The 22,178-nt window shown below is 35.9% G+C and overlaps 1 protein-coding gene across 3 annotated transcripts in view; it reads right to left on the bottom strand.

The window, feature by feature from the left end:
- Positions 1-22,178, bottom strand: part of RGL1 (ral guanine nucleotide dissociation stimulator like 1) — a 230,430-nt gene that overhangs the window by 26,969 nt on the left and 181,283 nt on the right. For all 3 annotated transcript variants that reach the window (XM_074308566.1, XM_074308567.1, XM_074308565.1), the window contains 3 exons: positions 13,360-13,444; positions 3,991-4,080; positions 2,195-2,281 (listed from right to left, as the gene is read on the bottom strand). In XM_074308566.1, the coding sequence (XP_074164667.1) occupies positions 2,195-2,281; positions 3,991-4,080; positions 13,360-13,444 (262 nt within the window). The remainder of the gene's footprint in view (positions 1-2,194; positions 2,282-3,990; positions 4,081-13,359; positions 13,445-22,178) is intronic.

Raw genomic sequence — 22,178 nt, 5'->3', positions numbered from 1 at the left:
ATGGATTGAGTAGAAGTAGTGGGAAGAAAATTAAAGCAGGGGAACCCAACCAACCAATAAAGAAATCAATAAGCATATATCAACTACCTATTATATTGTCAAAAGGACAGAAACAAAACAATTTTTGCCCTTGCAAAAAATACATTCTATTGGGGAAACAACATAAATAGATCAGAACTTACAAAGGACCATTCAGGGGACTGTGGGGAAGGTCCTAGCAGACTAGCATGTGAATAGAAAGGAGGCCAGAGGCCAGGACCCAGAAGCCCTTTGCAGAGGATGGTAGAAAGAAAAGCTTAGACAAATTCTTCCTTCCACAGGCTCTTGCTAGATTTTTCCCTCTGACCCCAGCAGTAACAACAATTGGCTATGGACTCACATAGGGAATTAAATTCTCAATGACTATAAAAAAAGGAAAACCTTTCTCCCAAAAGGCAAAGCTAAATATCAGTTTCAATTTCCTCATCCCCTCAGCTCAGCAAGAATCCTGTTCTCTCGGGGTTGAATTTTACCCTCTCACATATTTCCATTGAAGTCATTAAAACTGGGGGAGAAGGGAGATTCTCTAGTGTATGTAAAGGAAGGCAGGGCCTGAAAACATGTCATCTCAAAGAGACAGAAACTCCACAATACACATCATCAATCACCTGGGCCACAAAGCCCATGTCAGGCCCAGGTCTGGTTTTATGCTAACTTGTAGTTACTTTTGACAATGATGGAAAGAAAGGAATATGTGGAAGACTCAGTCAGATCTCTGATTATCTGTGACATCAAGGGATCACAGAATCACAGATTGAGAGCTGAAGGGGACCTCCAAGGCCACGGCATTCAAGGGCTTCATTTTAGAGATGAGGTAATAATCAGTGTGAAGGCAATTTGCTCAGTCACATTGAATATTTGAGGCCAGATTGTAATTTAAATCTTTTAAACCACAAATCCAGTGCCCTAGAGATAGGGAGGCATAATTAAGTTTATTTAATTTCCATTGTACTTAACAATTTCTGTTTGAAAGCTACCATACCATACCATAAGAGTCTTCTGAAAATAAGCATTTATCGGACTCCTGCTATAAGCCAAGTATAATGCTAAGTGCTTAAGTCCAAAGAAAGGCAAAAGCCAGGCTTTGCCCTTGAGAAGTTCATAAATGTAATGGAGGGCATTCTGGGCCCTAGAAGTCATTTTAAATAAGGATTGATTAAAATAGCTTGAAAATGAGAAAATGTAGAAGGGGAATATATATATAGCTGAGATTAATATTTATCATAAATATTTTCCAAATCTTTTTTTAAAATTTTAATTATATTGATTATGCTGTATGAAGATTTATTTTAATATAGTTAATTAAACATATCTATTTTGTTTGAATCTGATTATTTCCCTCTATTTATTGAATCAAAAAGGTCATATCTTCTTTGCAATTTTTTCCATCCATTTTCTAATTTTTTTTTAAATCACCAGTCTCTAATTCAGGAAAAATTTGTGAGGGGTGAGTGTGCATGAGAAAAATTTGGTAGGAAAAAAATTTAGACTCAGATCTTATAATATATAATCTGATATTTGTCTTCAAGTATTTCAAGTTATCTAACACAGAAGACATTAGAAAATTCTGGTTTTGCTTGGTCCTAGAGGGCAGAAGTAGAAACAACTCATGGAAATTAAAAAGAAGTAAATTGAGATCTGATATAAAGAAAAACTTTCCCCAGCTGTACAAAAGCAGAACAGACTACCTCAAGAGGAAATGCATTTCCTTTCACCTACATCTCCGAAGGCTAGCTGACCACTCGCTTTGTGTGTTGTAAAGGAGATTCTAATTTGGTTTTGGAACAGACAAGGTGGCCACTGAGATCCCTTTTAATTCTGGGATCCTGTAACTTCTTTTCTCAGCTAAACTTTCATTTGTGCTACTAGCAGGTAGCAAAAATGAGCTGCTTGAGTTTTACTTTTTTCCCAGTTTTTAGGAAAGAGGCCAAATAGGCACTCAAGACAGGCAGCTAGGAAGTTACCAGAAGGGTTGGCTATAACTTCAGGATTAAGGGTAGGCCATAATTAACAAGCATTCACTGAGCATTCTAAGCAAGGATTGTTTTAGCATCTGAGGATAGGAGTTCAAAAGCAAGACAGTCTCTGGCTTTTCTATACACGACGAAAATGGCAGAGAAGGAAAATGTGTCCTCAGAAATCACAGAAAACCTACCTCAATGTAGTCCTGAAGAGCAGTGTCCAGCATGGTCAAATCAGTCAAGAAGGTCCCAAGATAGGGCACAGTTCCCTGCATGACTCCCTGAATAGAAATTAGAACAGAAATGTTTTTTTTTTTTCCCCCTCTTTCCCCTGGCTGCCACAATGCAAGGTTCTCAGCTAGTGATTTTTCCTCTCTGCTACATCTAACAGACATAGCAATCTGATGGGCCTTACCCAGATCTGGATTGATGTCTACCTAAAATTATGATTAAATCTGATTTGAACTAAGGGAGACCCAAAGAAAAATTAGTTCATCTACTAATCTGCCCTTTGAAGTCACTAAAGCAAAGCTGTTCATGCTTGAACGCCTTTATTTGGTTTGTTTGTCTTATTTCAATTTAGAGAAAATTCAGGACAGCTGTATAATATTCAACCTTCTTTCAGAGTGTGATTATCCCTTTGTTTTTGAACGGTTTTGGTTATGGGCCTGGGCCTGGGCCCCAAGATATATCATGACTGAAAGGTCTTACATGTTACAAGCACAACGTACATCATGGAGGATTCTTAAAAAGGCAACCAATGTAATATCCTTCAAGACTGAAAAATGAAAAAGCATTCCACCCTAAGTGCCTCTAGAGGGCCTTATAAGACTAAAACCAGAAGGGAAAATCTCAGGAAAATCTAAGAAAAAATCCTTGCCAGATCCCTCAACATAAAGCCGACAGCAACCTCTGGCAAAGTCAGTTCTGGCAATTTCCTGGTCCCTTAGTCACAACTGTATTCTGTCATTAGCCCTTCCTTGCCTGTGATGTGCACAAACCTTCATCCAGAACCAGAATGCATCTGAATTCTAACAGCTACTTTTAATTTATCATTTAAATAACCTGAAATGTGCAAAACATTTTGAATATCTTCCAAGTTTTATGTTAGAGAGCATGATGAGTCTGATTTACTTCCAGCTTCCCCAAGGAAGGAGGAGAGTAGGGAGGGAATCCTCCTCCACTGGGAAAGTCAGATTGAGAATGTTTGGGCCAAATAGAGTCCAGACTCTAATCCACTCCCCTCCCAGTCTTTCTAACCTCATCTTCCCTAAAACTTCCATCTCCCTCTTCTTCTTTTTTTTGCCAAGAGAAAATCTGAAAATGAAATTAAAAATAGAAACAACTTTTCAATTTCAATAAAGGAGCTTTAATTGACTCCTTCAGTGACTTGAAGATTTGGGAAAATGAGAGGGAGAGATCCATCTGTATTCTGATTCCAAAAGAAAAGCTAGACATTACTCTGAGAGATAATAAAGGAAGGAGTCGAGAGGGCAATGACCAACTCTCTATATTATGAACTTTCCTTCCAGAATAACCAGGCCTGGGGTCACCATGAGCAAAGGGGCTGGCTGAGACCTTTATCCATCCTACAGTGACAGCAAGCCCTGGGTTATCAAGGCTCCTCGTGAGAAAGGGGCCAGGTAGGAGGCTCCAAATGTCAGGAGGGAGAAGGAAGGAAAGGAAGACCAGCGGGGAGCAGATAGTGAACCCCTAACTAATTGCTCACTTCCGTAATTTCTCTATCTCTAGTGCTGTTGTCTGGGGCTAATAGGTCACACTTCTCAGTCCCTGCAGAATTCTATATCTAAGAGCAATACCAGTTGAAGTGACTGCTTCATAGGTTTGTAAAGGGTCGGATAGCACATATACAGTCAAATACAAAGTACTAAACAAACAGTAGACAGCAGGGTTACTAATAGCATGATGTCCACTAAGGGCAGCTGGAGGGTCCTTTGGCTACTCAGACAGAAATGCAGCAGCACCGTACCATATCCTTCTGCAGCTGAAGCCGTCTTTGGGTCCTCTTCTGGTTTTCTTTCACATTGCTGTCCAAATTTGCAAATTTTGAGGTGCCTTCCTAAGGAATAAACAAAAGGGTAACATTGAGGAATGTCCTGAGCCAGGAAACAATGGGGCATCACTTTTCATATGAAAGATTTTGTGTTGCACTTTTATATGCCACACTTGACATTAGGAAAGTCTATGAGGATCTCTTTAAACTGTAGTGAAATATTATGCATAGTAACAACAAGATTATGTGTTGATCAACTGTGATGGACTTGGCTCTTCTCAACAATGTGGTGATTCAAGGCAATTCCAATAGACTTGGGGTGGAAAATGCCATCTGCATCCAGAGAGGATTATGGAGACTGAAATGTGGATCAAAGCATAGTATTTTCACTTTTTTGTTTGTTTTCTTCTTTCTCATGTTTTTTTTTTTTTGTTGTTGTTTGTTTGTTTGTTTTTGGTCTATTTTTTTTCTTGCACAGCATGAAAAATGTGGAAATATGTTTAAGAGAACTGCACATATTTAACCTATTATCAGATTACTTGCTGTCTTGGAGAGGAAGGAGATAAAGGAGGGAGGGAGGAAGAAAAATTTGGAACGCATTACAAAAACGAATGTTGGAAACTACCTTTACGTGTATTTGGATAATAAAATACTATTGAAGATTTTTTTACGAAGAAACTGTGGGGAAAAAAATGAATGTTGAAAACTATCTTTACATATAATTAGAAAAATAAACTAGTACTGAAAAATAAATTAAAAAAAAAAAACATTGTGAGATAAACATGGATTGGTTTCTACCCCTGATGTTTGTGTAAAATATGAGGAGGTTCTGTAAGGCAAACACCACCACAAGATGGAAAGGCTTCTCTTGAACCTCCAATTTCACTCAGTCGGCATGAACACATGTCCTGGAGAGGCAGACTGATTTCTTCTGCACATTTTGTGATTTCTTGATCTTGGCAGTGAATGGATGTACCATCATTCTGTGGAAGGAAAGGGACTCTTTCTGTGGTATTTCTTGGCTAAATGAAACTCAGAGTTACTGGAAGTTTTCTGAGGAAGTCCAGCGTCATACAGCTAATCTACAAATGCAGAATCTTCTCACTTTAACCCCCCCTTTCTCCCTCCTTCCCCTTCTTTCCCTCTTCCAAATCCGACCTCCCAAGTAAACTTTCAGTCTGGACACTGTTACAAATCAACCTAACATATCAGTTACATAAGGAGAAACAGTCTCCCTTCCTCCCTCCCTTTTGTTATTATAATATCTACACAAAATGACTACCCTCAGGTTTGCTGACTGACTATAAATTGTTTTTCAGCGTTGTGGTTTTGGGGTCTTGTTAAGTTCTCGTTTCTCAGGAACTGTATGAATGGGGAGGCATATTTCACAATTCAGAAGTTTTAAAATCTCCACTGCCTGATCTAAATTCTTAGTCAGTGTTTCCCTGAATTTCTAATATTGCCATGGCATAAGACTATTTTTTCTCCCTACAATACTACCCAAAGAACATTGTTTCCTTCCCTAGTGAGTCAGCTTGGCTGATTATATCATGTTGGGCATTAACTCACTTCAAGTTGATAATTCTCTAGACTGAACCAGCATCTTAAGAATACCTACCAACTGGCCATTTAGCAAGTCATGTTGCTCTTCCTGGTAATTCTACTCTTTGTCCACGTAGGAATGAATGGGGGGAAGGGGAGGAGAAATTTTATTTCCCTGGGCCAATTTCTTTCCAGATACTTAATACATATTAACATCCAATATTTGTTTCAATTATAATCAATGATGTAGAAGGAGGCAGCATAACATAAAGAATGACTTGGAGATAGCTTCTGAACCAGAGGTCTTTGGGGGGAAATTTACCTCTGATTCATCTAGTTGTAGTAAATTCTCAAGACTTCTACTTCTACTTCACTTTGGTAGAAGAAGTTTCTTCATTCAGGTTTACCCCCATACCAATAAAATTCTAGGTTCAGGCTAAAAAGAAAACCAGAACTTCTAGGAGAGTGTTTTTCTGATTCTATTCTTTTTGTACTGTTTCTAAGGAGTGGTGAATAAATTTATTATTGTACATAAAATTCCTAATAAGAATATCTGAAAGCCTAGTCATTTTAGGAAAAAAATATAGATTTAAAGGAAATGAAACTTAATTGCCCAGTGAAACCCTATATAGTTTTCCATTTTAATGAGGTTTTAAGTATAAATTATTTAATTCCGTATAATATAATTTCCTCTACAACCGTTTCCAGTTTTATAAAAACTGTCCTCTTGAAGGCCACCTCAATTATAAAATCTAAAGGTCTTTTCTCTTCATCTTGCTTTTTTTTTTTTTTTAAGTATTGGATATTGCTGACTAAACACAATCCTGTTTTCAAAAAATTAAAGATATGTCTTATTGATGTTTTTGCCTTTTTATTACACTTATAAAAGAAAAAAGCAAACAATTTCTTATCATCTGGACCCAATTTTCCCAATATTAAATCAGTGACTGTATTTAGCAGTGTAGGCACTTTTCTTTCCTCATTATCCTGTGTTTCATTGTGTATTTTCTATGATGTTCATTGGCTTTCCAATTACTTTGTAACTTTATAAGTTTGGTTTCTTTTTAATGATCTCATAAATATTATCTACTATATTTTTATAATCATTAAAGGTAGATTGATCTTTTGGTCCTATGTATTTTATTCATTAACATTATACCAATTTTCCCATATTTCCTCTTAATTCCTCACATTTGTCATTTCTTCCTGGAACAACAATATTCTAGTAACAATCATTAATAATAATATTTGGGTTTCTTTCAGTACCTCTTCTAATAAATTAACAATTTTATTTCCAACTCTTTATTACAACAAAGATTACAGCTTATAAGTTTTTTTTAAATATATTAGATATGTGTGTGTGTGTATGTGTGTCTTTTACTTTCTTAGGGGGCATATCCATTAATAGAATCATCCAAAGGTATGGACAGTTCAGTTACTTTCCCCTGCAGAATTCCAAACTGATTTCCAGAACAGTTGGACCAATTCACAGCCACACCGACAACATATTGCTTTCTTCCATAGCCTCTGTAAAACAACTATTTCTAGTTTTTCAGTTTTTTGTTTTTGTTACTTTTTGCCAGTTTATAAGATGTTGAGAAAAACCTTGGGATAACTTTTAAGTTGCATTTCTCTACTCTTAGTGATGTGGAGGATGTTTTCATTTGTTCATTTATATTTTGTCACTTTTCTTTTTACAATGGTTTGTTCCAAGTCCTTTGACTACTTATAGGAATATCACAGCTTTTGGTGTTATATATTTGTTTCAATTCCTTTTATATTCTGGATACAAGACTTTTATCAAGAGTTTTTGACACAAATATTTTCCCATTCTACAGTTTTTTTTTTTTAATTTTAACTTCATTTTACTCATGCAAAAGTTTCTGAACTTTTAATAACTGAAATGATCTCTTTTGTCTTATATGACTCCTCTACCCTTATTTGGTTAAGATTTATTCCCCTACTCAGTTATAAAAAGTATTCCCTCTGGTTCTATTCTAATTTATAAATAGCTCTTTATAATTATATATCCATTCTAAGATGTTGGTCTAAACCTAATTTCTACCAAACTGCTTTCTACTTTTTCTAGCAGTTCTTGTCAAAATTGGAGTCGTACCTCTAGTAATTCAAATCCTACTCCTCATAACGAATCTTATTCCTACTCTCTTGGGCTTATCAAATGCTATTTTTATCATTTATGATTCTTAGATCTTGTTACATTCTTCTATTTTGCTGGGAATTTTTTTAATCAGGACTAAGTTGTTTCATAATACCCATACACACAGACATGCACATGTACATATAGGCATGTGCACACATATGTAGATATAGAATAACTACTTTATAACAATTTGAGGGCTTGTAATTTTATATCTCTTTCATACTTATTCTCTATTTCTCTTAATATTCTGACCAATGAATTCTGTTCTTTTGTCTAGTTCTGTCAAGTATTGATTCCCTTGGAGCTTCAGGTGCTAAAATAGCAAATCTACCATATTCCTTGGAACTCTAATCTCTTAGTTTTAAGCAATAGTACAATTCTGGATCTTTTTCTATTTTTTTAAGTGCTTGGCCTTTAATTGCACTGGCATGCATTCATCCTTCATCTTCATCTCTCTTAATTCCTTAAATATTAAGGCTGCCCCTTGAGTGTCCTCCTTTTCTCTCTTTAATAATTTTGTCCACTTCCACTTTTCAGCTTTTTTTTTTTTTTATAGAATCATACATTTAAAGCTGGAAGGGATTTTGGATATAATTTATTATAATTCCCTCATTTCTTTAGAAAAGGGAAACTCAAGCCAAAAGAAGTTAAGAAGTCATTTACCTAGGCTCAGTGTTTGAAGCCAGATTTTCTACCTTCAAATCCAACATCCTTTTAAATTTCAGGTTTAGTAGATTTGTTTGCACAAAAATTTAAATTTTTCCATAATCAAAATTACCTATTTTATTTTCTGTGATCCATTCTATCTTTTATTTCATCATGAACTTTTCTTTTATCCATAGATCCGATAAGTCATTATTTCCTGTCACATTTCTCTAATTTGTTAATGATGTGACCCTTTAACGTTTAGGTCATATATTCACAGAGCTTATCTTGGTATAAGATGTGGGTCGAAATATAATTTCTTCCACACTAATATCCTATTTTCCTAGAAGTTTTTTGTTTTTTTTTTTAATCAAAAAGTAAGTTCTTGTCATAGGAGCTGGGGCTATTAGACACATTTGCTTCAGTATATTGTATAGTTAATCTGTTCCTTTGATAAATCTATCTTTTAACCAAATAATTTTGAGAATTACTGATTTTTAGTATCATTTGAGAACTAGCACTACTAGGCCCCCTTCATTCCCAGTTCTTAATTTCCTATGAAATTATTTTTGGGTTTTTGCCTTCATGTGAACTTATTATTTTTTTCTGGCTTTGTAAAGTAATCCTTTGGAGTTTTAATTGTGGCATTGACAAAGCAAATTAGATTGTACAATCAAGATATATTATTGTCATTTTTATTATGTTGACTCAACTTATCCTTAAGCAATTTATATTTTTCTAATTATTTTGGTCTTTATTTCCGTAGTGTTTTGTGATTGCATTTATATAGTTTTGTGCAGATATTACTGATGGTATTTTATACATTCTGTCATCATTATACATGGAATTTTTCTCTTCCTGCTGGATTTTATTAATATTATTTAAAGATTACATGTGGTGTTTTATGTCATTTTTGCAAGTGGTTCTTAATTTTATATACTTTTTGTTACATTGTGGTCAGTAAAAGATGTGTACAATATTTCTCTTTTTCTTTGTGAGGTATTTATGTCCTAATAAATTATCATATTTTGTTAAGGTACCATACAGAAACGAGAAATATGTATACTCCTTTCTATTTCTCTTCAATAATTATAAAGAGCCTAATTTTTATGAAATTCTATCCAAGGCCTTAACTTCCTTCTTGTTTATTCTTATTCTCCCATACTTCCAAGTCTCAAAATCTGAAATGTTGGAATGATCTTTAATTTTCCATTTCGTGAGTGAAGATGAAAGAAATATTTCTCAAAGGATAGATAATTTTTTTTGTAAAGCAATTCTTTTTGTTGTAGCAAAAAAATAAGAAACTAATCCCCCTCAATTGGAGAATGGCTGAATAAATTGTGGTATATGAATGTTATAGAATATTATTGTTCTATAAGAAATGAGCAGCAGGATGAATACAGAGAGGCCTGGAGAGACTTACATGAACTGATGGCTGAGTGAAATGAGCAGGACCAGGAGATCATTATATACTTCAACAACAATACTGTATGATGATCAGTTCTGATGGATGTGGCCATTTTCAACAATGAGATGAACCAAATCAGTTCCAATAGAGCAATAATGAACTGAACCAGTTACACCCAGCAAAAGAACTCTGGGAAATGAGCATGAACAACTATATAGGATTCCCAATCCCTCTATTTTTGTCCACCTGCATTTTTTATTTCCTTCACAGGTTAATGGTACACTATTTCAAAGTTCGATTCTTTTTGTACAGCAAAATAACTATATGGACATGTATACATATATTGTATTTAACTTATACTTTAACATATTTAACATGTATTGTCAACCTCCCATCTGGGGGGCAGGGAAGGAGGGGAAAAATTAGAACAAAAGGTTTGGCAATTGTCAATGCTGAAAAATTACCCATGCATATGTATCTTATAAATAAAAAGCTATAATAAAAAAAATATAAAAAAAAAAAAGAACAAGAAACTAGAGGGGTCCCCAGCAATTGAGGAATTATAGTATATGAGCATAATAGAATATTATTATGCCATAAGAAATTACAAATATCTCAGTTTTATAGAAATCTGACAAAATCTTTATGAAGTGACATAAAGCAAAGTGAGCACAACCAGAATAACAATTTATACAAAAATCACAGCATTGTAAAGAAAACTTTGAAAGACTTTAGAATTCTAGCCAGTGCAGTAAGAACTACATTTCCAGAGGAACATGTTACCCAATGCCTAACAGAAAGTCGATGAACGTGCATTTTTGGCCATGTCCAATGCAGATATATTTTTTGTTTATATCTATACAGACAGATGACCCCTGTACAAGGGTCTTGTTTATTTTTAAGAGAGAGAGGAAGAAGAGAAAATAAATGAAAAAAAAATGTTTTTTAAAGCTCAACGTTTTTTACATCAAATCTATCTTTTCTATAATCATTTGCATCACTCTAGTGCTGGGATTCATTCATACTTGGGATACAATATTTATACCAGCCATCTGTCATGTGTCCTCCTTTATCTTGACTTCTTGTAATCCCTGACTCCTGTCAAAGCTTGTTTCGAGTACAACCTATTAAATGAGGCCTTTCTTTATTCCCCTCAATTGTTAGTATTTCTCTCATTGCCCTGTTTTTATTTCAAATTTTATTTTGTGTGCACTTACAAGCATACATATCATATGGAGGAGTCCTATAAAATGTAAGTTCCTTGAGGATAGGAATGGTTTCATGTCGCTCAGCATCTAGCACACTGTCAGCCACAGCACTTAATAAAATGCCGGTATGTTAATTGATTGATCGATGAATAAATGAAGGAAAACTTAAGTGCTACTCAAAATCTATAAGCAAGATGCCTTTTAGTGGGAGGCACAATGTAGTTCCTCATATAGTGTTCATGTCTGGTGATGTCCAGTGATCCTGGAACATGATTTTATTGGTATAAGGAGCACCCAGTGATGAAATACCTCTTTTTAATCAATACCTTTGCTACCACTTACAGCCTTATCAAATTGCCTGGATACTGAGAGATGACTCGATTTCCCAGCCAGTATTTTTCAGAGAGAACTTGAATCCAGATCTTCCTGGCCCTGAGCAGACTATCTACTAAGCCACCTTGCTGCCTCAGAGTCCAGTGTGGGAAGTAAAAGAGAGACATATACAAGCCAACAAAGCCCATTAACTGCACTGGAGGCTTAAGGGCAAGGGCTATATTCCATCTGAACTTTCCCCTCTCTGGGGTACCTAATGAGCACATTAGGTTTTGAATAAATGGTTGTAGAATTTGTTTTAAGTGGAAAAGTAACACACAGAAAGCCCATTCTAAGCTCTGATTTTAGTTTCTTTGAAATTTCAGTAGAGTTTTAGAAATCTGAACAAGCTTTGGGGCAAAACTGCTATGTTTAAGAATGGTTTGTGGAATAGTTAATGGCGAGATATAGTTTTGCTGCTAGGGTTTCTGCCAAAATTCTTCCTGAAGACAATTGCACAGTACTGGATTTATCTACCTTGGAAAGATGACTCAGCTCTATGGGGATTTGAATCGATGGCTCCAGTTAGTCTCATTTCATTATTACTGACACTGACACTGCTAAGCCATCCCTTTCCAACCAGATGGATTTGCATTTAAAGTCTGTAAATCCAGGGGGATATGAGGCAGGGTTGTAACTCAATCTAGCAAGCAGTGTCTTGTGCGCCGTTAATCAGGTGGCCAAATCTAGACAGACATCAGTATGAACTGGCTCCCTAGGAGGAGGATGACTGTCAGAGAGCAGGTGAAGGGATTCCTCTTGAACTAAGAGAAGTTATAAAGTCAGAGGCCATCATGTTTGGTATTAAGAGGATAAAATCAAGAGCTTCCAAGGAGGGAAAGCTACAGGAAAAAAAAAAAGGCTCAATATTGGGAAAATTTTCTGACAATGAGAATGATCCAAAAGTAAAGTGGGCTGCCAAGGGAAATCGAGGGTCTTCTCTGACTGGTGGTCTTCAATGGATGAAGGCCTGTCAGGAATGCTACAACAGGGACTCTCTTTGGGTTCTGGTTGAACTAGATGGCCAGTGAGCTCCCTCTCACCTTTCCAGTTCTATGATTCTATGACCAATCACAGAAACCACTGCAAAACTGCTCTGCTGTGTGTCAACCTGGCACCTTCTGATATAAACTACTAAGATTACTGGGCTGGATCCACTCTCGTGTCAGAGCCACTTCAGCAGTGACTGATTCTAACTGACCTTTACTCATACAAGCTGCTTGTCACACAAAAGCTCTTCAGCTGTTTTGTACTCCATTCTATATTTCTTTAGCATTAATATAGACCAGACATTGCAGATGCAGTAGCTAGTAGAGTAAGTGCTGGCCCTGGGATCAAGAAGGCTCAGATTCAAATCCTACTTTTTATACTCCTGAACTATAGCCTTGGGCAATGCTCCATATGGCTTGGTTAATTCCCCTAGGACTCATTTACTAAATCAGAGAAGTGTATATGATATAAGCTGGTGGAGGGAGTTCCCAAGCTGTGAGTTCCTTGTTGAGGAAATCTCAAATCCTTCCAGTATTCCCCTCTGTGCAAAACACAAGCCATTCTCTTCTAATTCTCCACAAATTTCAAGCACAGAACAGCTGGTTCAAGAAATGTTGCTGACTGGGAGATTGCTCAATTCCTCGAGGAACTGGAATCTTGTCATCCTCTGGGGAGACTTTGCTGAGAAAGAATTCTAATGTCTCTTCCCCAACAGAAGGCCAGCATTTAGTATATGCATTGGAGTTTGCTAAATATATATATATATATGTAGTAGATTTCACAATCTGTTTATCTAAGCATTAAATTGAGGAAGGACAGCTCCTAATTAGACTTTGAATTTTTCCTATTGCATTCTACATAGTAAGCAAGTGTGTGACCTCTAAATGTCATCAGTTCAGTACTCTTCCCCCTCCTCACATACACACATGTCAATGGATTTAAAGGGCATGAAAATAGTTTCTCTAATGAGTTTAGTTCAGGAATCCTATCATCACACCTAGCATACATAAGTAGCTCACCTTCATCAGCAATTCCCGGCTGGTCAAATGATTATTATGGTCTGAGAAGATATCTGAAAGTTCTTCAAACATCAACATTCTGTCCCTAAGGATAGAAATTTAGAAAAAAAAAAGTTAGCACACAATGAACAAAAGACTGATTTATTATTCCAATTTTCCTCGTAACTCTGGCTAAAAAGAAATCCATATTGTTATTAAGTGAATATTAATATTAAGTGCCTCTTGCATGCTAAAAACTGTACCAATCCATGAGATAATGCCATTATTATCTCCATTTTACAGTTGGAGACATTAAGGCAAACAGAGATTAAGTGTCTTGTCCTGGATCACAGCTGGGGAGTGTTTGAAGGTGGTCTGGAACTCAGGTTCTAAGTTCCTGATTCCAGGTGCCAAGACCCTATCCACTGCACCAAGTCCAGGACAAGATATTCTCAAGCTCTAAGTTTAGTAAGACTTCAGAATCTCGCAACCAGGGTATTTCTTTTAAGGCAGGCATTGCTCTCTGTCAAAAAAAAAAAGATATTTTCTTATAATCCTAATATCATAGATATAGAACTGGCGTGTCATGCTGAACTCATATAGTCCAGTCCCCTAGCTTTACAAATGAGAAAACCAAGGCTCATAAAGGATAAGGGATTTGCCTAGAAGTAGTGTCAGAGATGGTATTTGAACATTTGAACCCTGGTCCTTTAGTTCCAAATCTTCCAAGCTTCCCAGAAAGTTTGAATTAAGTAAAAAAAATTATCCTGGCTAACTTCTTATAAAGTTAACAACTGTTTTTTTTTTTGGGGGGGGGGAGAATGACAATTGGGATTAAATGGCTTGTCTGGGGTCACACAGTTAAGTGTCTGAGGCAGCATTTGAACTCAGAACCCCTTGATTTCACTGCTGGTGCTCTACCTATTGTGGCAGCTGGCTACCCCAGGGGGAGTTAACAATCTCAAGGGAAGTCATGACCAAATATGAACCTAAGAAACTGGCTCCTAAATCTATCAATGATATTTTGATAATACTTTGATAATTACTGATACGCTTATATTAAGCAGAAAGCAGCTTGTGCTTTTCTTTAAAACCCTGAGTCTGCTAAGAAGATGGAAGGTTCGTATGGTGACCAAGGTACAAAGTCTAATCATTTTATGACTGACTGGCCTCCTACCCTCCAAACTTTACAGGATGAATACTTCCCTGTGCCAGGTTTGCTTGGCTGCCTAGTCTTTCCATGGTAATTGTGATAAATGTTTGACATTTATATAGACGTGCCTCTCATCACCTGACTGCATCTTGTGCTTCATTATGGGGCCACTTCCAGTGATCACGTAAAATATCACAGATTTTTCACTGACAAATTGCAACAAATCCAAAGTCACAGATGACTTAGTCAGACCATATCAAGGATATTCTGTTCAGTTATAGAAGCTACAGTATAGATACTACATTGATAAACTAGATAATGTAAAAAAGAGCCTGTTAGAGAAAGGGTCTTAAAGCCATGTCACATGAGATTAGGTTGAAGAAACTGATCAATTTGCTATTCCACTTCCCGAGAGAGAGGTGATGGTTTCAAGATGTAGAACAAGACACAGCATTTTATGGACAAGAACAATGTGTTGTTATTTTCTTTTTACTTGAATGTACAATTTGTTATGAGGATTTTTTTTTTACTTTTTTCTTTGCCTTTTAAATTGGGGATGGGTGGAAGAAAAGGATCTAAAACAAATGTTGATTCACTAGAAATAAAATGTAAGACTTAAAAAAGGAACTGAAGATGTTTAGCCTGGAGAAGACTTACAGGGATGTGAGAAATATCCTTAAGTATTTGAAGACCTCAGCTCTTTTTGTAGTGGCTAGAATCTGGAAAATGAATGGATGTCCATCAATTGGAGAATAGCTGAATAAATTATGGTAATTATGGTATATGAAGGTTATGGAATATTATTGCTCTGTAAGAAATGACCAGCAGGAGGAATACAGAGAGGCCTGGAGAGACTTGCATCAACTGATGCTGAGTGAAATGAATAGAACCAGAAGATCGCTGTACACTTCAATTCTGTATGAAGATGTATTCTGATGGAAGTGGATATCTTCAACATAAAGAAGATCTAATTCAGTTCCAGTTGATCAATGATGGACAGAAATAACTACACCCAGAGAAGGAACGAGAAGGAACACTGGGAAAGGAGTGTAAACTGTTTGCACTATTGTCTTTCTACCCAGGTTACTTATACCTTCGGAATCCAATTCTTATCATACAATAAGAAATTTGGTTTTACACATATATAGTGTATCTAGGATATACTGTAACACATTTAATATATATGGCACTGTCTGTCATCTAGGGGAGGGAGTAGAGGGAGGGAGGGGAAAATTTGGAAAAGTGAATACAAGGGATAATGTTGTAAAAAAAATTGCCCATGCATATGTACTGTCAAAAAAATTATAATTATAAAATTAATAAATTATTTTTTAAAAAAAAGTATTTGAAGACCTGACATAATGAAGAAGGATTATACTCATTCTACTTATCCCAGACAAAAGTAAAAACAATGGATGGAAGTTGAAAGAAGCAAATTTATACAAGGAATATGTATGTATATATATATATATATATATATATATATATATATATATATATATATATATATATATATATATATATATATATATATATATATATATATATATATATATATATATATATATATATATATATATATATATATATATATATATATATATATATATATATATATATATATATATAAGGAAAAACTTCCTAAAAATTAAACCTGTTCAAAACCAAGTGGGCCGTTTTGTTTCCACCTCATTGGAGGTCTTCATCTAACAAACAGATCCCCGACTGCTTATAGATATGTTGTAGAAAGGATTCTCTTTTGTTCTTTTTGGAAACAACTAAGTAGTGCAGTGGATAGAACCCTGGCACCTGAAATCAGAAAGACTCAATCCAAGGCTTAATAGTTGTGTGACCTCAGGCAAGTCACAACCTCCTCCTGCCTGAAGTGTGGACAATGACATTGTTGTGAGGATCAAAGAAGTTAGCACATGTAAAGCATTCTGCAAACCCTAAAAACATTCATGGACATGCTAACGAAGATAGGAAAATTAGACAAGATTGCCATTAAAGTTCCTTTCCACTCTGAATGTCAGCCTGGGTTATCAGGGATCAGCAGGATCAGTATGACCTCGCCAGAATGGAGGCTCATAGACTAGTGTCATCACAAGCAAACTACCTCCTCCTCCTGGAGGATTCTCGTTCATGTGGCGGAAGTCCTTCACAGAGGATTTATCCAATATGCTTGAGACCCAGCTCTAAGTTTCTTGCCTATCTTGTAGGTACTGGCACAAGAGTCAGTGTGCCTGCTATTATTTCTCCCTTTGATGACACAAATATATTTATATTGTCTCTGGTAAAATAAATATTTGATGATGCTTTTTTTAAAACTACTTCTAAAGATGCAACTCATTGTGGGTGACATGCTGGAGCCCGTTTTATAGCCGTATATCATGTTTCTGGGAGCCACAGAGTCCAAGTCGTACCTAACCAAGAATCTCATCTGCAATATTGCCAACAGACAGATACTGCTTTTGCTAAAATAAAAAAAAATAAAAAAAATAAAAAAAAATCTTTAGTGAAAAGGAGCCACAAGGTAGCCTATTGTAATATTTTAATTAGTTCAATTAAGTTTCTTCTTACAACAAACTTAAATCTTCCTCGTAGCTTCTACCCACTGCTCTTAGTTTTGTCCTTAAGGACCAAGAGGAAGCCTAATCTCTCTTCCATGGAACAGACCTTCCGATAGTAGGATGTAGTCCACATATCTGCAATTCATTCATAAAGACAGACTCTGTCAAATACTTGCCCATGCCTGTGCCCGTGTTGATCAAACAAACCAATTTTTTAAAGGAAATGAACTACTCATGTTGGAGCCAGTGATCTTCAGAGTTCTAAATGTTTACTAACCATACCTTTAATAATCCATTTTAGACTTCTGTCAGAAATCAGTCAAGCTTCCACGAGGCTTAGAGTTTGTAGATTACTCTCTTCTTATCTTTGAAAGTAAGGATAATATTTGCTTTCTTCCTCTTCCTTTTTGTGATTTTTCAGCAGTCTCTTACAGTTACTCAAAAATCACATCTGCATATTCTTTCAACATATTGCTTTCTAATATATCTCTCACTTTTTTGCGGATTCAAAAGCTGATTACTCATCTTTGTTCTGTCCTTTGCAGTCCAAAAAAACATTCATGTTAACAGAGAAAACTGAACTACTAAATCAGAATTGAGTAGTTTTGTCTTCTCTCTCACCAATTAATAATAGTAATCAAAACAACAATAATAATTGGCATTTATATAGTATGTCACAGCTTGCAAAGTTCTTGTGTAGAGAGAATAAAACTCTATATTATGTTAGCTATGTATTATATACACACATATTATGTGTATATACCACACACATATTAAAATTTGGGCCTCATAACCACACTATATTCCAAAGTATTATCCCCAATTTATGATTTCTTTTTCAAGAAATTCAGGGTCATTTTCAATGGTCCATGGTCACACTCTGTCTCTTAGGATAAGAAAGAAGCAAGATTTCAACCTAGGTCTTTCTAACTTTCAATATTTTGCCAAGTACACCATGCAGACTCTCTTGTTGATTACTAAGAACACATTCATCCCAAGGAGAATTCTCTTCTTTTATGTTTCTCTTTTCCTGAATAGAGTTAAAAACAAAAGAAAACCTTTCCATTGGTGTGACAAAGCATGTCAACTTCATTTACCCTTATAGATATTTCAGAATTTTAAACTCGTTAACTTCCTTTGAATTCACATTCGTCTCCATCAGTATTTCCACTTTTTCCTCAACATTGGATTTGCTTCTTGAGAAGTTTCATTCTTCAGATTTTCTCATTCCTTCTGCTGTGCCTTCACCTGTTTAATTTTGGTTCAGGGAATGCTCCCAATCCTTTATCTGAGCTCTTTGAAATGTTCTCTCCCCAAAGCTAGGGTGTACATCAGAATATGACTTTCCTCCTCCCCTTCTCCATTCCAAACTTTAAAATAGAATAGTCACTTCCCCCTAAGGCTCTATTGCTTCTACTTCATCAACAAGTTCCTCTTAATTAGGGAAAATTTAGGTCCAGAATAGCAGTTCCCCCATCATTTCCTTCATCTTTTGAAGAATGAAATTATTATTAACACAAACTTTAAAAAATGACTAGTTGTTCTATTTTCACTAAAGCGTGTCCTCCAGCAGACATTTAGAGCCTTAAAGACCCCCATTACTATTGCTGTATTATGTCTCCATACCAGTCTGTTTCTGAACCTTCAGCTATTTCCTCTCTATATCTAGGTACTTGATAGAATACTCTGGTAGTAATAGGACTTCTACTGATGTCTGTTTAAGAGCTGTTCACCATCCTTCTCTATTGGTTCTTGACTTTCCTTACAGAAGAATGAGCTTTATTATTGGTCTTTTTCTTAGATTTTTATCTCCTGTGAGTCACCAGGAACCTGAACACTACTGATTTCGCCACTTTGTAACTATTCTCGATGGTACCTAGTTTGGGAGAGAGATGAGATATAGGTAAAAAAAGTAGAAATACAGGGCAGCTAGGTGGCTCAATAGATAGAGCTTTGGATCAGGAGTCGGGAAGACTGAATTAGAATCTGGCCTCAGACACACTTAATTAGGTATTAATCCTGGGTAAATTATTTAACCTCAGTTTACCTTAATCCTCTGGAGAAGGAAATGGCAAACCACTCCCATTCTTTGCTATAGACAATATAGTTCACAGGGGCACAAAGAATCAGACTCAAATGAACAAGTGAACAACAGAAATACACACAATGATATATGGAGATGGGCACACACAGAATTTTTCCCCCTTTTCAATTTAAAGCCCTTCTGGCATCACAGCTCAAGAACTGGAAGGGAGCTCAGGGATTCTCTCGTCCAAGATCACTGTTTTACAGAAATCCAAGAAAGTTAATGGACTTGTCTAAAGTCACACACTAGTGGTATCAGAAGTTGGATTTGAACAAGCCCTATAACTACAGACCCATGGGTATTTTCTCTCCTTGGACACTTCCTTCTGAGATTATCTCCAATTTGCCTTCTATATCCCTTGTTTGTACACAGTTATTTGCATATTGTCTCCTTGAAAATAGGGACTGTCTTTTGTGTTTCCTAGTCACATCAGGTCTTAGCATAGTGTCTGGCACAGAGTAGATGCTTTAAAATGTTCATTAAACAACTGTGTTGTTGTTTTTTAAACCATACCATTTGTGATTAGATTTGTAAGACTTCCAGGACACTATGTTATCAGTTCTCCTTACTTGCTCCCTATCCCTAGCATCATTCTTTCATTTTAAACTGAGGTCTGAAAATCCCGTTCTCTCGTCCATAATCTAAAGTTTTCACTAAGGAATTCATCCAACATGCTAAAGACCTTTACTTTCTCTTGACTTTGCAAGTTCACTAATGGAATACAACTTGTCATCCCGCATTATTACAGAATTCCAACAACGAGGTGGTACACAATGGATAGAGTGACAGGCTTTTACTCAGGAAGACAGATCAAATACAAGCTCAGACACTTACTGGTTGTGTGACCCAGGACAAGTCAGTTAACTTAATTTGCCTCAGCTTTCTTATCTGTAAAAATGGGAAAATAACCTCCCAGGGTTATTATGAAGATCAAAGGAGATAATTTTTAAGTCACTTATCACAGTATCTGGTACATAATAAGTATTATATAAATGCCTCCTATTGTTAGTTATTATCATTAATTCTATGGTGACATGTTTAACTCCTTACACTGGAGTAAGTAGTTTTTTAGTTATATGTTGTATTCTGCTTTCCTTTAAATATGAATCTCCAGTTCCCTCTGATATTCATTTTTAGTTTTTTTTTTGTTTGTTTTTGTTTTTTTTTGTAGGTAATGGTATCCCATGTCTTACTTCTATATGGAAATGCCAGTGAAATGTTTTTATTGAAAAGATGGGCTTTTAATTTCTTACACAGCTTGGGATCAATAAAAGAACCTTGCAGTTTCCAAAAGCAATCTGGTTTTTTTTCTTTTTCCCATTCAACTCTGGGTCCAATTACTTGTCCATCTATACTATCTGTCACAGATATCCAAATTATTGGACAAATTCTACTGGGTGTCCATTCAAAGGCACATTGAGATCTGGGTAATAGTGTTGTCTTTCAAAGTTAAAGCAACTTTGAAAGATTTAAAAACTCTAATTAATGCAACGGTCAATCTCTATGGTCAGAAGACCATCAATGAAGCATGTTACCACATGAAAGAGAAGTGAGGGAGTTGGGGTAGAATTACATTTTTAGACAGGATCAACAGATTTATTTAGTTTGACTATATTTATTACAACGTGAATGTTTATTTAATGGGTAAGTACTTGGAAAGAAGAGAGTGACTAGTGACAGGAATATTGGGGGAAAAGAAGAAAGAAAAGGCTTATAGAATTTTTTTAAATCAAAAGAAAAGAGGAGTTTTAAAGGAGATAGACAAGCAGGATATCTATGACATGGACATGGTGAATTAATTTCTTTCTAAGAAACAGCTATAAGAGATCTGAAGTTTCACATCTAATATTATGATTTTCTGTTTTTCTACGTATATGGAAATGTCTGTGTTTGATGATTGTCAATTACAGAATAAGAAAAAAAAAGTAACACTAAAAAAATCTGGGCAACAGACATTCTTCATCTGTTTGGTCTTTCCTGTGTGAATAGATAAACTAAAGTCTTCTGGATGCTGATGAATGAATATACTATCATAACAAATACAGTTGGAAGCACTCTCTATCCCCAAGAAACCTTCCTTTAACCTTCAGGAAACTCCATGATCCTAGGAGAAGGGGCACTGACATTTCTTTAGGCCAGGAAGATAAGACTAAAGCAGCAGTTTTAAAATGGTACTGTATGGGACTGGGGAAGTAAATGAAACTTTGTGCACTATATACCAGAGTTATTGAAACCATGAGGGAATTCATATTCAGTAATAACAGAGTGAAAGATTAGCTTTTCATGACTTTATCACTTAATATTTTCTTCACCCCAAAACTTGATGGAATGTACTCCTTAAATAACAATCTAAAATCCTTTTATTGGTTGTCTGCAACAGGGCTGCAACTCTTATTTTAATTTTTTAAATTTTCTTTTGTTAAAAAAAATCACAACATTAAAACCTGTCATAATGTGTTAAAGATATCCTATACCTGTGGTAGCCTCCTCCTTACTAAGCATCTATTGAATTACTCATTATCTGCCCCTCCACCCCACCACCACTTCCTCACCCCACCCCCATATATTTCTGCTCTCAACTTTGAGTTTTTATCTCCCCTTTGTAGCACTATTTTTCCAAGTATTCAGAATTGAAAACTAAAAGCCATCTTTGATTTTTCCTTCTCTGTCATCGACAAACACCTTGATCAACAGAAAGAAACTGATGAATCCTGGGAATTCAGCTAACACAATATACCTTGAATCCTTGCCCTCCTTTCATGCACATTCCTATTCCCTCCATACAGGCCCCGACTCTGAAATCTAATTTAACAGAATAGTCTCTCAGCTGGCCTCTTTGCCTCCATTTTCTTCCCTTTCCAGGCTGCCCTTCCCACGGATCTGAAGATGTTATTTCCTTAAAAGTGCTCTCTCTCTCTCTCCTCAAAGTTGGTCCAGATCTCCCTTGACCTTGTCCCATTCCATCTTGCTGCACACTTATTTCTAGACATCTGTTAGAGCATTATCTCCATAGGGGCTGAATCTGCAGCAT

Source organism: Sminthopsis crassicaudata, chromosome 4 (assembly GCF_048593235.1).
Source record: "Sminthopsis crassicaudata isolate SCR6 chromosome 4, ASM4859323v1, whole genome shotgun sequence".
Taxonomy (NCBI): Eukaryota; Metazoa; Chordata; class Mammalia; order Dasyuromorphia; family Dasyuridae; genus Sminthopsis; species Sminthopsis crassicaudata.
The sequence above is the reverse complement of the archived record's forward strand: the minus strand, read 5'-3'. Positions and strand labels throughout refer to the sequence as shown.